The sequence below is a fragment of the Oncorhynchus clarkii genome, chromosome 27, assembly GCF_045791955.1.
Source record: "Oncorhynchus clarkii lewisi isolate Uvic-CL-2024 chromosome 27, UVic_Ocla_1.0, whole genome shotgun sequence".
Classification (NCBI taxonomy): Eukaryota; Metazoa; Chordata; class Actinopteri; order Salmoniformes; family Salmonidae; genus Oncorhynchus; species Oncorhynchus clarkii.
In genome coordinates, this window is record NC_092173.1 from 33,135,451 (window position 1) to 33,150,450 (window position 15,000).

General features: G+C 46.8%; 1 protein-coding gene across 1 annotated transcript in view; it reads right to left on the reverse strand.

Moving 5' to 3' along the window:
• LOC139385511 (roundabout homolog 2-like) overlaps window positions 1–15,000 on the reverse strand; it is a 344,996-nt gene that overhangs the window by 121,338 nt on the left and 208,658 nt on the right. The window contains exon 3 of the mRNA XM_071130632.1: window positions 181–338. Coding sequence (XP_070986733.1) covers window positions 181–338 — 158 coding nt within the window. The remainder of the gene's footprint in view (window positions 1–180; window positions 339–15,000) is intronic.

Below are 15,000 nucleotides of genomic sequence, written 5' to 3' on the forward strand. Positions count from 1 at the left end.
GCTAGTAGTACATGGTTAGTTATTTTTAAGTTGTTAGTTAGTATTATGTGGTTAAGTAATAGTATGTGGTTTGTTAATAGTACGTGGATAGTTAGTATTATGTGGCTAGTTAGTATTATGTGGTTAGTTAGTAGTACATGGTTAGTTAGTATTATGTGGTTAGTTAGTAGTAGTACTTACGGTGATCCTGTCCTCCTTGTCTTCGATGCGTACTTTGTCCTTCTTCCAGTAGGTGGTGGGTTCAGGGTGACCTCTAGGGGGGATACACTCCAGGATAGCCGGTTCCCCCGCTGCCACCACCACGTCTGTAGGGTTCTGTCTGAAGTCATCACGCAGCACTGAGGAGAAAGAGGGAGAGGAGAGAGGGAGGGTCAGCCTGTAAAGAAGGCTATGCAATGACAAAACACTTTATCTGATCAAATACTTAGCTAGGTGTCTACCAATGACTTCCAATGTCTGTGTCTGTGTCTGTGGTGAGTGCATGGGGGGGATCAGCCTGATGTGTATTAAACTGAGATGTTAAAAATCATCTGACTGGTCTAGCACAAGTAGCAGCTGATTGGAGTTAATGGAGGTGCCAACGGAGGCAGGAATACAGGAACACACAGAATGCCCTGAAGCATGGTGTCACTCACATCACAGAGCTCACAGGAACACACAGAATGCCCTGAAGCATGGTGTCACTCACATCACAGAGCTCACAGGAACACACAGAATGCCCTGAAGCATGGTGTCACTCACATCACAGAGCTCACAGGAACACACAGAATGGCCTGAAGCATGGTGTCACTCACATCACAGAGCTCACAGGAACACACAGAATGCCCTGAAGCATGGTGTCACTCACATCACAGAGCTCACAAGAACACACAGAATGCCCTGAAGCATGGTGTCACTCACATCACAGAGCTCACAAGAACACACAGAATGCCCTGAAGCATGGTGTCACTCACATCACAGAGCTCACAGGAACACACAGAATGCCCTGAAGCATGGTGTCACTCACATTACAGAGCTCACAGGAACACACAGAATGCCCTGAAGCATGGTGTCACTCACATCACAGAGCTCACAGGAACACACAGAATGCCCTGAAGCATGGTGTCACTCACATCACAGAGCTCACAGGAACACACAGAATGCCCTGAAGCATGGTGTCACTCACATTACAGAGCTCACAGGAACACACAGAATGCCCTGAAGCATGGTGTCACTCACATCACAGAGCTCACAGGAACACACAGAATGCCCTGAAGCATGGTGTCACTCACATCACAGAGCTCACAGGAACACACAGAATGGCCTGAAGCATGGTGTCACTCACATCACAGAGCTCACAAGAACACACAGAATGCCCTGAAGCATGGTGTCACTCACATCACAGAGCTCACAGGAACACACAGAATGCCCTGGAGCATGGTGTCACTCACATCACAGAGCTCACAGGGGCGCAGCACTGCTCAGTACCATGGGCATAGTACACACACACACACACACACACACACTGACCATGGGCATAGTACACACACACACACACTGACCATGGGCATAGTACACACACACACCATGACCATGGGCATAGTACACACACACACACACACACACTGACCATGGGCATAGTACACACACACACACTGACCATGGGCATAGTACACACACACACCATGACCATGGGCATAGTACACACACACACACACTGACCATGGGCATAGTACACACACACACACACACACACACACACACACACACACACACACACTGACCATGGGCGGTCTGGTAAACCATGTTCCCCGCTATCTAATCCCTCTCAGGTATTCCTTTCATCACACAGATCCCCTCTCAGCCTGTCTAGTGTTCTGTCATACACACAGAACAGGCCTGCTCATTATAAACCACACAATGGCTGCTCATGTTAACAGTTGACAACACTCCTCAACCCCCATTAGTTACTAGAGACTACACCAGTATCAGTGTCTTCTACACTGAGGAACACCTTACTAATATTGAGTTGCACCCCCACCCCCCTTTCCTCCTCTTTTCCCCTCAGAACAGCCTCAATTCATTAGGGCATGGACTCTACAAGGCGTTGAAAGCATTCCACAGGGATGCTGACCCATGTTGACTCCAATGCTTCCCACAGTTGTGTCAAGTTGGCTGGATGTTCATCGGGTGGTGGACCATTCTTGATACACAAGGGAATCTGTTGAGCATGAAAAACCCAGCAGCGTTGCAGTTCTTGACACAAACCAATACAGCTGGCACCTACTACCATACCCCATTCAAAGGCACTTCAATATTTTGTGTTGTCCATCCACCGTCTAAATGACACACATACACAACCCATGTTTCAATCTCAAAACTTACAAATCCTTCTTTAACCTGTCTTCTCCCCTTCTACACTAATTGAGGTGGATGTAACAAATGACATCAATAAGGGATCATAGTTTCACCTGGATTCACCTGGTCAGTCTGTCATGGAAAGATCAAGGTTTTGTATACATAGTGTATATTAGTAAATGTCCTTGTGCTCTGCAGTGTTACAGAAAACACTGAACCACTTAACAGATATAAAGAGCTGCTTCACAGAGAAAAGATTACCTTAAAAGCTCAGGCTGCTTGTTAAAGCCACAAACTTGGGATCATTCTAGAACATGCTGGGCGCACTCAAGCTGACATTTTCCTGCTTAACCCAAACCAAATCCACAGAATTCCAAATGAGGAATTCCGTCATGTCGGGCGGTGATTCCAGCCTGTATCTGGGGACATGTGTGATGGATAAAAGAAGAAGAAGGGGATGTTTGAGGAGAGCTAAATTAAGGGCAGCACCACAGGTTCTTGTGCAAATTCCCTGTGGTGCTTGCCTGCACACACACACACACACACACACACACACACACACACACACACACACACACACACACACACACAGGGAGAAGGGGTTGGATTAGAGTGGCATAATAGGTCCCAGTGCGCTCCTCTCCTCTCCTCTCCTCTCCTCTCCTCTCCTCTGTTCTCCTCTCCTCTGTTCTCGTCTCCTCTCCTCTCCTCTCCTCTCCTCTCCTCTCCTCTCCTCTCCACTGTTCTCCTCTCCTCTCCTCTCCTCTCCTCTGTTCGCCTCTCCTCTCCTCTCCTCTCCTCTCCTCTGTTCTCCTCTCCTCTCCTCTGTTCTCCTCTCCTCTCCTCTCCTCTCCTCTCCTCTCCTCTCCTTTGTTCTCCTCTCCTCTCCTCTCCTCTGTTCTCCTCTCCTCTCCTCTCCTCTGTTCTCTTCTCCTCTTCTCTCCTCTCCTCTCCTCTCCTCTCCTCTCCTCTCCTCTCCTCTCCTCTCCTCTCCTCTCCTCTCCTCTCCTCTCCTCTCCTCTCCTCTCCTCTCCTCTACAAGGCCCACTAGGTATGTTTATTTATTTATTTAGGAAGGGAGGGAGGGAAAAAGCTTTCAACTCAATTTTCCAGGGGATGGAAACATGGTACATAGGGGGACTTTTGTGTGACACGAATTCAAATGAAATCCTCTCAGACTGGGAGGAGAGAGTACACAAAGAGAGCTCTCCTCTCTGGTTGGAGGGAGTGAGGGAGAGGGAGGGAGCAAGGGAGACGGATCGAGAGAGAGAAGGATTGTGAGAGAGGTATAGAGCAGTGGCTACGGTGGGGGTCCCTCCTATTGTTGGTCCAGCTAGGATGCAGCACTTTGCACTCATGAGCTGCTGTAATTAGCCAGCCCCAGAGAGACAGACAGACAGACAGACAGACAGACAGACAGACAGACAGACAGACAGACAGACAGACAGACAGACAGGGTGGAGACTGGAGCCTCAGCCTGCCTGGTTCCTCTGTTTCCATCACAAACAGAGACCTGTTTGAATGTGGCGGCCAAGTGTTTTTTGTCCAGACATTGAAACAAGATCTACTAGACAAAGTGTATGTTATATTATGTGTGTGTGTGTTTGTACACATGTTTTACAGTATTGCAGAAGCTACCAAGCCCCTCCCCTATACAAACAAACAAACACACCTCCGCAAACAGACACACTTCCAAACACTGAGCTCCCAACAGGTACACACATTCAAACAGACACACTTCCAAACACTGAGCTCCCAACAGCTACACACATTCAAACAGATGATGTGTATTCAGGTGAGAGGATTATGTTCTGTGTGTTGGTTCTGGGTTCTGTAATATCAACACAATGCCTTGGACAGATGCATGTACAGGAAACGAGCAGGGAAAACTCACCCACATTCAAATCCTGACCTTCAATCCTGATTGGATACAACTGAAGAACGTCCAAAGAAAGCATCTTTCTAGGATTTCTGCTTCCATGATGATTACCACTGACCATCTGCCTTTGCGCCACTACTGATTAGCAGTACATTTCTGGGATGTGTGTGTGTGTGTGAAGGTGTGTGGCTTTTGTGTGTGTTTGCTGTGTGTGTGTGTGTGTGTCTGGTATGATCTGTGTATATACAGGTTCTGAACTCTTGCTCTAACTCCAGGGCTTACGGGTATGGAGGCCCATATCGCCGGGCAGATGTCAGACGTAATTGCATTTCTATCCCCCTGATAACCCCAGCTCTTACCCCTCCAAAAACACCTCACCTCCCATGGAGGTATAAGGCCCAAATTCCTGCCAGTGTACTTACTGGTGATTAATATTACATATTTATATATGCATACCCTTCTGCCTGCAAAGACTAGATCTGTCAGTCAGGCTGCAGGCGATACAAACCCATATCAGAAAAATAGGAATCCGCCCTCGGCAGGCAAATGTATTTATTTCTCCAACTACCTAAGGAGGCAGCAGGAGAGGGGTGGGGTGGAGGGTAGCAGCAGAAGGGGGTAAAGCACAGTAAATAGGCAGCTCTGCACCTGGCGCAAAGGCAACTTTCAAACTTAAATGGGAAAGAGTCAAGTTGCAACTTGCATGGTGGAACAGCGACTGAGTGGGGAAAAGAGACTGTGGAACAGTAGTGGAGTGGGAAGGGCAGACTGTGGAACTATTAGTCTACCTGCTGCCCTAGTCCACCTCTAGTAACTGTGTTCTCAGTCCTAGTCTACCTCTAGTAACTGTGTTCTCACTCCTAGTCTACCTCTAGTAACTGTGTTCTCACTCCTAGTCCACCTCTAGTAACTGTGTTCTCAGTCCTAGTCTACCTCTAGTAACTGTGTTCTCAGTCTTAGTCCACCTCTAGTAACTCTGTGTTCTCACTCCTAGTCCACCTCTAGTAACTCTGTGTTCTCACTCCTAGTCCACCTCTAGTAACTGTGTTCTCAGTCCTAGTCTACCTCTAGTAACTGTGTTCTCACTCCTAGTCTACCTCTAGTAACTGTGTTCTCACTGCTAGTCTACCTCTAGTAACTCTGTGTTCTCACTGCTAGTCTACCTCTAGTAAATGTGTTCTCAGTCCTAGTCTACCTCTAGTAACTGTGTTCTCACTCCTACCTCCTGTTTTATATGACTACACTACCATGAGACAGGCATGCACATATAGACATACACAAACACACATTCATAGAGACAAATGAACACAACACAGATAGACACACACACATAGACATACACAAACACACATTCATAAAGACAAATGAACACAACACAGATAGACACACACACACACACACACACAGACAGACACACAAACACACACAAAAAACACAAACACTCACACAAGCACACAAGCATAAACACACACACTGAACTGTACACATCCTCTCTTAAAGCCACAGGGCATCCATCTGAATTACTCATGTGAGAGGTTTATTTGTTATTACATTTCTTTCCTATCCAATGCAGCAAAGGGCTCCCTCTCCCTGCATACATTTCCAGACAGGTCAGGGCTGAGAAACACACAGGGATTACAGCACTGCTGTTCAGACCTGGAGCCATTCCACTCTACAGCCCCACCATCCAGCCCCACCACCTCCTATTCACACACTGATAGGAAAAAACACTGCACACATACTGTTCCTGGAGTGTATTTTAATAGCTAGCTCCGAGCTATGATAGCAGCATTTCATTCAGTGCTTTTTCTGCTCTATCCATCCAGAGTGCTATTACAATGCCACTATGTGCCTTTAGACAAGAGAGGCAATATATCTGTCACTTTACACTAAAAATACTAGAGCTATCTGTGGAGCCATATTAGTGTTTTGTATTACTGGCTGTAGACGCTGAAGGCTGCAGTGTAATGGAGTGCAGCGTGGTATAGAGAAAGGGCCTCTATTTGTCTCAGTGGCAGATTTCTGTGTATCTCCGGACAGCTCATTGGGCCAGCTGGCCAGTGGTAACTTCTGCCCCCCATCCAGATGCAGAAATTACCCCCTCATATCCCTCTATGGGGTCAGAGGTCAGCACAGAGAAACAGTTGCACAAATCTGGCCGGTCTGTCTGGCGACCGGCCTCCTCCTCTACCATCCTCCTCCACTCCCCCACCCCATCCCCCTCCTCGCTACTCCCCCTATGGATATTCTCCCCCCACACTCCCTCGACGTTTGCTTAGCTTACCTGCTGCTCTCCTTAGGGACAGCCTCCCCCACTGACTTTTACTCTGCCCCCACCTCAGCGACATGCATCACTGTTACAGTTGTTAACATGTACATTACTATTTCTGTTTGTATTATTATTTGTATTGTTTTAAATTCACTTGGTTCCCACACCCCCTCAACAGTCTTTACTCTGACTGCTGCTCCCCCATATGGTGATTCCCCCCAACAGTCTTTACTCTGACTGCTGCTCCCCCATATGGTGATTCCTCCCCAACCCCCTCAACAGTCTTTACTCTGACTGCTGCTCCCCCATATGGTGATTCCCCCCCAACAGTCTTTACTCTGACTGCTGCTCCCCCATATGGTGATTCCCCCTCAACAGTCTTTACTCTGACTGCTGCTCCCCCATATGGTGATTCCCCCCCAACAGTCTTTACTCTGACTGCTGCTCCCCCATATGGTGATTCCCCCTCAACAGTCTTTACTCTGACTGCTGCTCCCCCATATGGTGATTCCCCCCCAACAGTCTTTACTCTGACTGCTGCTCCCCCATATGGTGATTCCTCCCCAACCCCCCCAACACTCTTTACTCTGACTGCTGCTCCCCCATATGGTGATTCCCCCCAAACAGTCTTTACTCTGACTGCTGCTCCCCCATATGGTGATTCCTCCCCAACCCCCCCCAACAGTCTTTACTCTGACTGCTGCTCCCCCATATGGTAATTCTCCCCCAACCTCCCCAACAGTCTTTACTCTGACTGCTGCTCCCCCATATGGTGATTCCCCCCCAACAGTCTTTACTCTGACTGCTGCTTCCCCATATGGTGATTCCCCCCCAACAGTCTTTACTCTGACTGCTGCTCCCCCATATGGTGATTCCCCCCCAACAGTCTTTACTCTGACTGCTGCTCCCCCATATGGTGATTCCTCCCCAACCCCCCCAACAGTCTTTACTCTGACTGCTGCTCCCCCATATGGTGATTCCCCCCCAACAGTCTTTACTCTGACTGCTGCTCCCCCATATGGTGATTCCCCCCCAACAGTCTTTACTCTGACTGCTGCTCCCCCATATGGTGTTTCCCCCCCAACAGTCTTTACTCTGACTGCTGCTCCCCCATATGGTGATTCCCCCCCAACAGTCTTTACTCTGACTGCTGCTCCCCCATATGGTGATTCCCCCCTAACAGTCTTCACCTCAATAGACATGTATTTATTATTCACTGCTACAGTAACAATGAATATAGTGATATTTATATTTCTATATTGCTATTGTTGTTTTGTTTTTATTTCCATGTTCATTGTTTTATTTCATTTAGTCCTGCATGTTGGAGCCTAAGATGTTCACTGTACCCTGCAATCACACCTGCAACACTGTTCGTGTGACTATTAAACACTGTGAATGTGTCTATTAAACACTGTGAATGTGACTATTAAACACTGTGAATGTGTCTATTAAACACTGTGAATGTGTCTATTAAACACTGTGAATGTGTCTATTAAACACTGTGAATGTGTCTATTAAACACTGTGAATGTGTCTATTAAACACTGTGAATGTGACTATTAAACACTGTGAATGTGACTATTAAATACTGTGAATGTGTCTATTAAACACTGTGAATGTGTCTATTAAACACTGTTCATGTCACTATTAAATACTGTGAATGTGACTATTAAACACTGTGAATCTCTGAATCTCTTTTCTCTCTCAACATCTATCTTTCCCCATCCTTCTTCTCATCTCTCTCTCCTCTCCTCCCTTTACTTTTCTCTCTTCCTCTCTCCCTACCATCCCTCTCTACCTGTTTCTATGGTCTACCTATATAGATGGATGCATTATGCAGCTCATCCTATCATGTAATTCACCCCATGTCCTCCTATCTGCAGATGACCAGCCAGGGTGTCCTAAATAAACCTGTCAGCCCACCAGATAAGATGCAGGAAATATGGAAATCATATCATATGGAGTGGTGTGATATGGTGCTGGGGGAAAACAGGTTGTGATATGACAATGATATGTACGTCTTTTAATGGGGTTATAGCCAGGGATGATATGTACATATTTTAATGGGGTTATAAACAGGGATGGAGAGAGAGAAAGGTAAGTGTGGTGAAAGGTGAAGCGGAGAGAGGGAGGGTAGAGGAGGAGGAGGAGGTTAGAGGAGGAGGAGGGCAGAGGAGGAGGAGGGTAGAGGAGGAAGAGGGTAGAGGAGGAAGAGGGTAGAGGGTGGAGGAGGAGGGTAGAAGAGGAATAGGGTAGAGGTTAGAGGAGGAAGAGGGTAGAGGTTAGAGGAGGAAGAGGGTAGAGGGTAGAGGAGGAAGTGTGTAGAGGTTAGAGAAGGAAGAGGGTAGAGGGTAGAGGAGGGAGAGGGTAGATGGTAGAGGAGGAAGAGGGTAGAGGAGGAAGAGGGTAGAGGAGGAAGAGGGTAAAGGTTAGAGGAGGAAGAGGGTAGAGGAGGAGGGTAGAGGGTAGAGGTGGAAGAGGGTAGAGGTTAGAGGAGGAAGAGGGTAGATGGTAGATGGTAGAGGAGGGAGAGGGTAGAGGGTAGAGGAGGAAGAGGGTAGATGGTAGAGGAGGAAGAGGGTAGAGGAGGAAGAGGGTAAAGGTTAGAGGAGGAAGAGGGTAGAGGGTAGAGGAGGGAGAGGGTAGAGGGTAGAGGAGGAGGAAGACAACACAACAAGAGATGATGAGAGGAGGAACATGGCAGAAGGTCAAACATTAGAGAGAGAGGAGACAGAGGGTGTCAATTAACTAGTTGAGGGGGGAGGTGGCACATTCCATCACACTCTGCCCCACGCTGTGAGGGTGTCCCTGCCTCTGTACACAGGGCCTAAACAAACACTCATTAACACAGTCCTCCTTCAAAGATCGTTTTTCACCCAGCAGTCCTAATTTGGCTTAATGAGGCCCCCGCTGGCCAGCACCGTAATGGCAGAAGACAGAAAGTACCAGGCAGGGTATTCTACTGGACGCCCATACCATGGAATACAGTGTGATGGAAAAACAATATAATTAACTATTTAATGAACCTATCCCCTCTTACCACCCCCCATCCTTCCAACGTACAATCCCCAAATTCAATTTAGGCTATTCCATGCTTTATGGTAATGTATAGCTCATTAAAATGTTAGTTAAAAACTCATTAAAATTCACTTGGAGAAGTAATGGCTTCATTACAGTAATATGCTGAAAAGCAAAGAAAAAGACAGGAAGAACAAAGAGAAGAAAGAGAGAAAGAGAAAGACAGCTTTCTAATCACTTAATTGTGACTAAAACGGAATACATTTGCATAATAAATAGTGATGAGCCGCTACATGTCTTCTCTCTTCACAGCGCTCTATAATTAACAAGCGCTACAATTAAAGATGCATTTATTTCCCCGAAATTGTATCTTTTGGTGGCCACTTCAGTTTTCAATGTGTTGCATCTGCCTCTTCTGCCTGGTTGTTTTGTAGTGTTTGTGCGACGGCTGCCAGATGTGCAGAGCGTGCGGTAACTGGAGCTGGCTGATACAGAAGAACAATGTGCCCATGGCCCTTTCTGCCTGGCCTGATAAGAGATAGGGCTGGGTTGTGCTGATGCTCGCCTCCCGCTCAGCCCTGAATGGACACTTTAGAGCCGGAAGGAAGGAGGGGAAAGACGCAGAGGAGGTTTCCTGCCAATTACACCACACAGACTGAAAGACAGACAGACTGACAGACTGACCGAGATGCAACCAAGTATACTGAGTGACTGAGTAGATGAATGTGCCTGGTAGGACAGGGAGAGAAGAGGAGAGGGAAAGGAAGAGGAAGTGGAAGAGGGAGAGGAGAGGAGAGGAGAGGAGAGGAGAGGAGAGGAGAGGAGAGGAGAGGAGAGGAGAGGAGAGGAGAGGAGAGGAGAGGAGAGGAGAGGAGAGGAGAGGAGAGGAGAGGAGAGGAGAGGATTTTGGGCTATGCTGCCTGATGAGGAAGGATGTAGCATGGCAGGGCCAGCTGTTGGTTGATAATAAGACATGTTGAGAGGTAAACATTATGCTTTGAGTAAAAACACTTGGTAAACAGGCACTACTACTCCATGAGCAGCTGGGAAATCCTGCATGATTGAGTCTACTCGAGAAAGTGCCAACATTGATTCCCATACAGATGTATACAGATAAAACAGCTCATCATTTGAGCTGCTCAGGGCCATTAAAATCACTGTCTGACTCAGAATGTGTATTCATTTTGTTCAACGGGTTGGAGTGGCTCGACCTGAGCAGTCGATGGAAATAACATCTTTCCTAGAAATGCCACATGAAGGCGTTCTGAGATTGTGCATTGGAGCAAGCTGTGATGCCTGTTGGGGATAATAACTCATAGGGTACTGAATTTAATCATGTCTACTTATTCTGCTAGTTCAGCTGTCCAGCCTCTCTGATCAAGAGACATCCTATAGAAAGCCACTCGGCCACTCACAGATCAGACATAGTCCCGTAATCTACATATCAGACATAGTCCCGTAATCTACAGATCAGACATAGTCCCGTAATCTACAGATCAGACATAGTCCCGTAATCTACAGATCAGACATAGTCCCGTAATCTACAGATCAGACATAGTCCCGTAATCTACAGATCAGACATAGTCCCGTAATCTACAGATCAGACATACTCCCGTAATCTACAGATCAGACATAGTCCCGTAATCTACAGATCAGACATAGTTCCGTAATCTACAGATCAGACATAGTCCCATAATCTACAGATCAGACATAGTCCCGTAATCTACAGATCAGACATAGTCCCGTAATCTACAGATCAGACATAGTCCCGTAATCTACAGATCAGACATAGTCCCGTAATCTACAGATCAGACATAGTCCCATAATCTACAGATCAGACATAGTCCCGTAATCTACAGATCAGACATAGTCCCGTAATCTACAGATCAGACATAGTCCCGTAATCTACAGATCAGACATAGTCCCGTAATCTACAGATCAGACATAGTCCCGTAATCTACAGATCAGACATAGTCCCGTAATCTACAGATCAGACATAGTCCCGTAATCTACAGATCAGACATAGTCCTGTAATCTACAGATCAGACATAGTCCCGTCATCTACAGATCAGACATAGTCCCGTAATCTACAGATCAGACATAGTCCCGTAATCTACAGATCAGACATAGTCCCGTAATCTACATGTTTTTTTTTTATGACATGATCTTTCAGTAATGACACTCTTGATGTGGAATACACATTCCAAAAGAGACAAATATTTGACAATATCCGCATTTTTCAAAACGCACACATATTGGTTCTTCATTGCAGGGGTTCAGTTGTTACTTAAACATCACAACAGCATATAGTCTGGGCATATCGGGAGATGCATTGCCCCATGGGTAATGTCCTCAGCCAAAGAGAGAGCAAGAAAGAATGGAAAAAGAGAAGGAGTTTTCTCCCCTGCTCTCCATTCCTCAGAAGACTCCTTCTTTCCTTCCATCCGATTACTACCACACAGCATTCTGGTTAGTCTGTCTCAGAGCAGAGACCACATCTAGACCCATCGCTGGGACAGTCTTGGAAACCCGTTGGCCATGGGCAGCATTACTGCATTACTACTCTGTGTCTTACAGGATCTAAATGTAGCCGTGGACCCTGCTGGCCCCTGGTCCTGGACCCTGCTGGCAGCCATGTCACTTTGGATCAGTGCTGCCTGACATATTGGAGAGGGATGCGTAGGACCCTCATTAACTGTGTCCCTCCAGTCTGTGGTAAGGGTTAACATTAAAACAGCCAGAAGGCCAAGGACTGGGAAGGCAGAGAGATTTCAGATGCATTCACTATACGAGTTCTCTTCATTTTTCAGTGAAAGCATTGAGCTTAAAACATGGCCACTATTTTTGACTCTCCTCATCTCACCTCTCCTCACCCCTGTCATGCAGTGATCACATCTCATCACTCTCCATCCCTCTATCTCTCTCACAGGTCCTGCCATAGTTAGCTGCCCTCAACAGTGTTCTCCGGTAGCCCCTCTGGTAGAAGTGATGCTAGGTGACACAGCTCCAGCTGGGCTTGAGAATGCTACTGTCACAAACAACACATAGGTACTTGCTGGACTAGTAACACTAGAATTTCAGCAATGCAGGACAGTCTGGAGAAAACGATGCAGTCTTAGACTGAATGTGTGTGCCTGCTGAGCTTGGTGGTTATCCATAGTGTCAGTTTTCTTTTCTTGTCTATTTGTGCTGTGCTCTGGGCTAATGACATTGAGGAGGTGACCTTAGAGGGGAAAAATAATCCCCAGGATGCTGTGGCTGACTGACTGCCTGACGGACTGACTGCTGCAGTGTGTCCAGATTCACAGAGAAGAGATGGATACCCTGAGAGCCCCACACACACTGTATACCTGTACATGCACACACACACACACACACACACGCAAACACACACACGCAAACACACACACTGTATACCTGTACATGCACACACACACACACACACACACACACACACACACACACACACACGCAAACACACACACGCAAACACACATACTGTATACCTGTACATGCACACACACACACACACACACACACACACACACACACACGCAAACACACACACGCAAACACACACACTGTATACCTGTACACGCACACACACACACACACACACACACACGCAAACACACACACGCAAACACACACACTGTATACCTGTACATGCACACACACACACACACACACACACACACACACACACACACACACACACACACACACACACACACACACACACACACACACACACACACACACACACACACACACGCAAACACACACACTGTAAACCTGTACATGCACACACAGACACGTACACACAATTTGATTGTTCAATAGCTCTCTATCCTAGCGTGTCACTCTTATACTCCTATCTCCTGTAGAAATGCCCCCCTCCCCTTACAGAGAGACTCCGCAAACTCGACTCCATGTAAATCTTTATATAATCTTTAATAGCGTCCTTCTATTTTCCTTAACGCCTGCCTATTTGCTGCAGTTCCTTCCCTGTCTGTTTTATGGGCTGGGCCTGTAATTCAGTAATTGCATTGGCAGTAACGGCAGGCTGAGAGTCTGAGAGGCGTTGGAAGCATGTAAAATGTCACTCCTCGGCGGCAGCCCTCTTTTAATTAAGCTCTCTGCTGGAGATGAGCACTGTTGTCTAGCGTGCTCTGATGAGTCCTTTACACTGGGGCTACACAACACACTGCTCTGCAGAATACAGAGGGAGGGAGGGAGGTGTTTCCACCTGCTATAGATACCAACCGACTGTACTGAACCTCATCTCTGTGTCTATCACTATCCCTGACCACTATCTCTGTGTCTAGCACTATCCCTGAGCACTATCTCTATGTCTATCACTATCTCTGACCACTATCTCTGTGTCTATCACTATCCCTGCCCAATATCTCTATGTCTATCACTATCCCTGAGCACTATCTGTGTCTATCACTATCCCTGACCACTATCTCTGTGTCTATCACTATCTCTGACCACTATCTCTATGTCTATCACTATCTCTGACCACTATCTCTGTGTCTATCACTATCCCTGACCACTATCTCTGTGTCTATCACTATCCCTGACCACTATCTCTGTGTCTATCACTATCTCTGACCACTATCTCTGTGTCTATCACTATCCCTGACCACTATCTCTGTGTCTATCACTATCTCTGACCACTATCTCTGTGTCTATCACTATCCCTGACCACTATCTCTGTGTCTAGCACTATCCCTGCCCACTATCTCTATGTCTAGCACTATCCCTGCCCACTATCACTATCCCTGCCCACTATCTCTGTGTCTATCACTATCCCTGCCCACTATCTCTATGTCTATCACTATCCCTGCCCACTATCTCTATGTCTATCACTATCCCTGCCCACTATCACTATCCCTGCCCACTATCTCTATGTCTAGCACTATCCCTGCCCACTATCACTATCCCTGCCCACTATCTCTATGTCTATCACTATCCCTGCCCAATATCTCTATGTCTATCACTATCCCTGAGCACTATCTGTGTCTATCACTATCCCTGACCACTATCTCTGTGTCTAGCACTATCCCTGCCCAATGTCTCTGTGTCTATCACTATCTCTGACCACTATCTCTGTGTCTATAACTATCCCTGACCACTATCTCTGTGTCTATCACTATCCCTGACCACTATCTCTGTGTCTATCACTATCCCTGCCCACTATCTCTATGTCTAGCACTATCCCTGCCCACTATCACTATCCCTGCCCACTATCTCTATGTCTATCACTATCCCTGAGCACTATCTGTGTCTATCACTATCCCTGACCACTATCTCTGTGTCTAGCACTATCCCTGCCCAATGTCTCTGTGTCTATCACTATCTCTGACCACTATCTCTGTGTCTATAACTATCCCTGACCACTATCTCTGTGTCTATCACTATCCCTGACCACTATCTCTGTGTCTATCACTATCTCTGACCACTATCTCTGTGTCTATCACTATCCCTGGCCA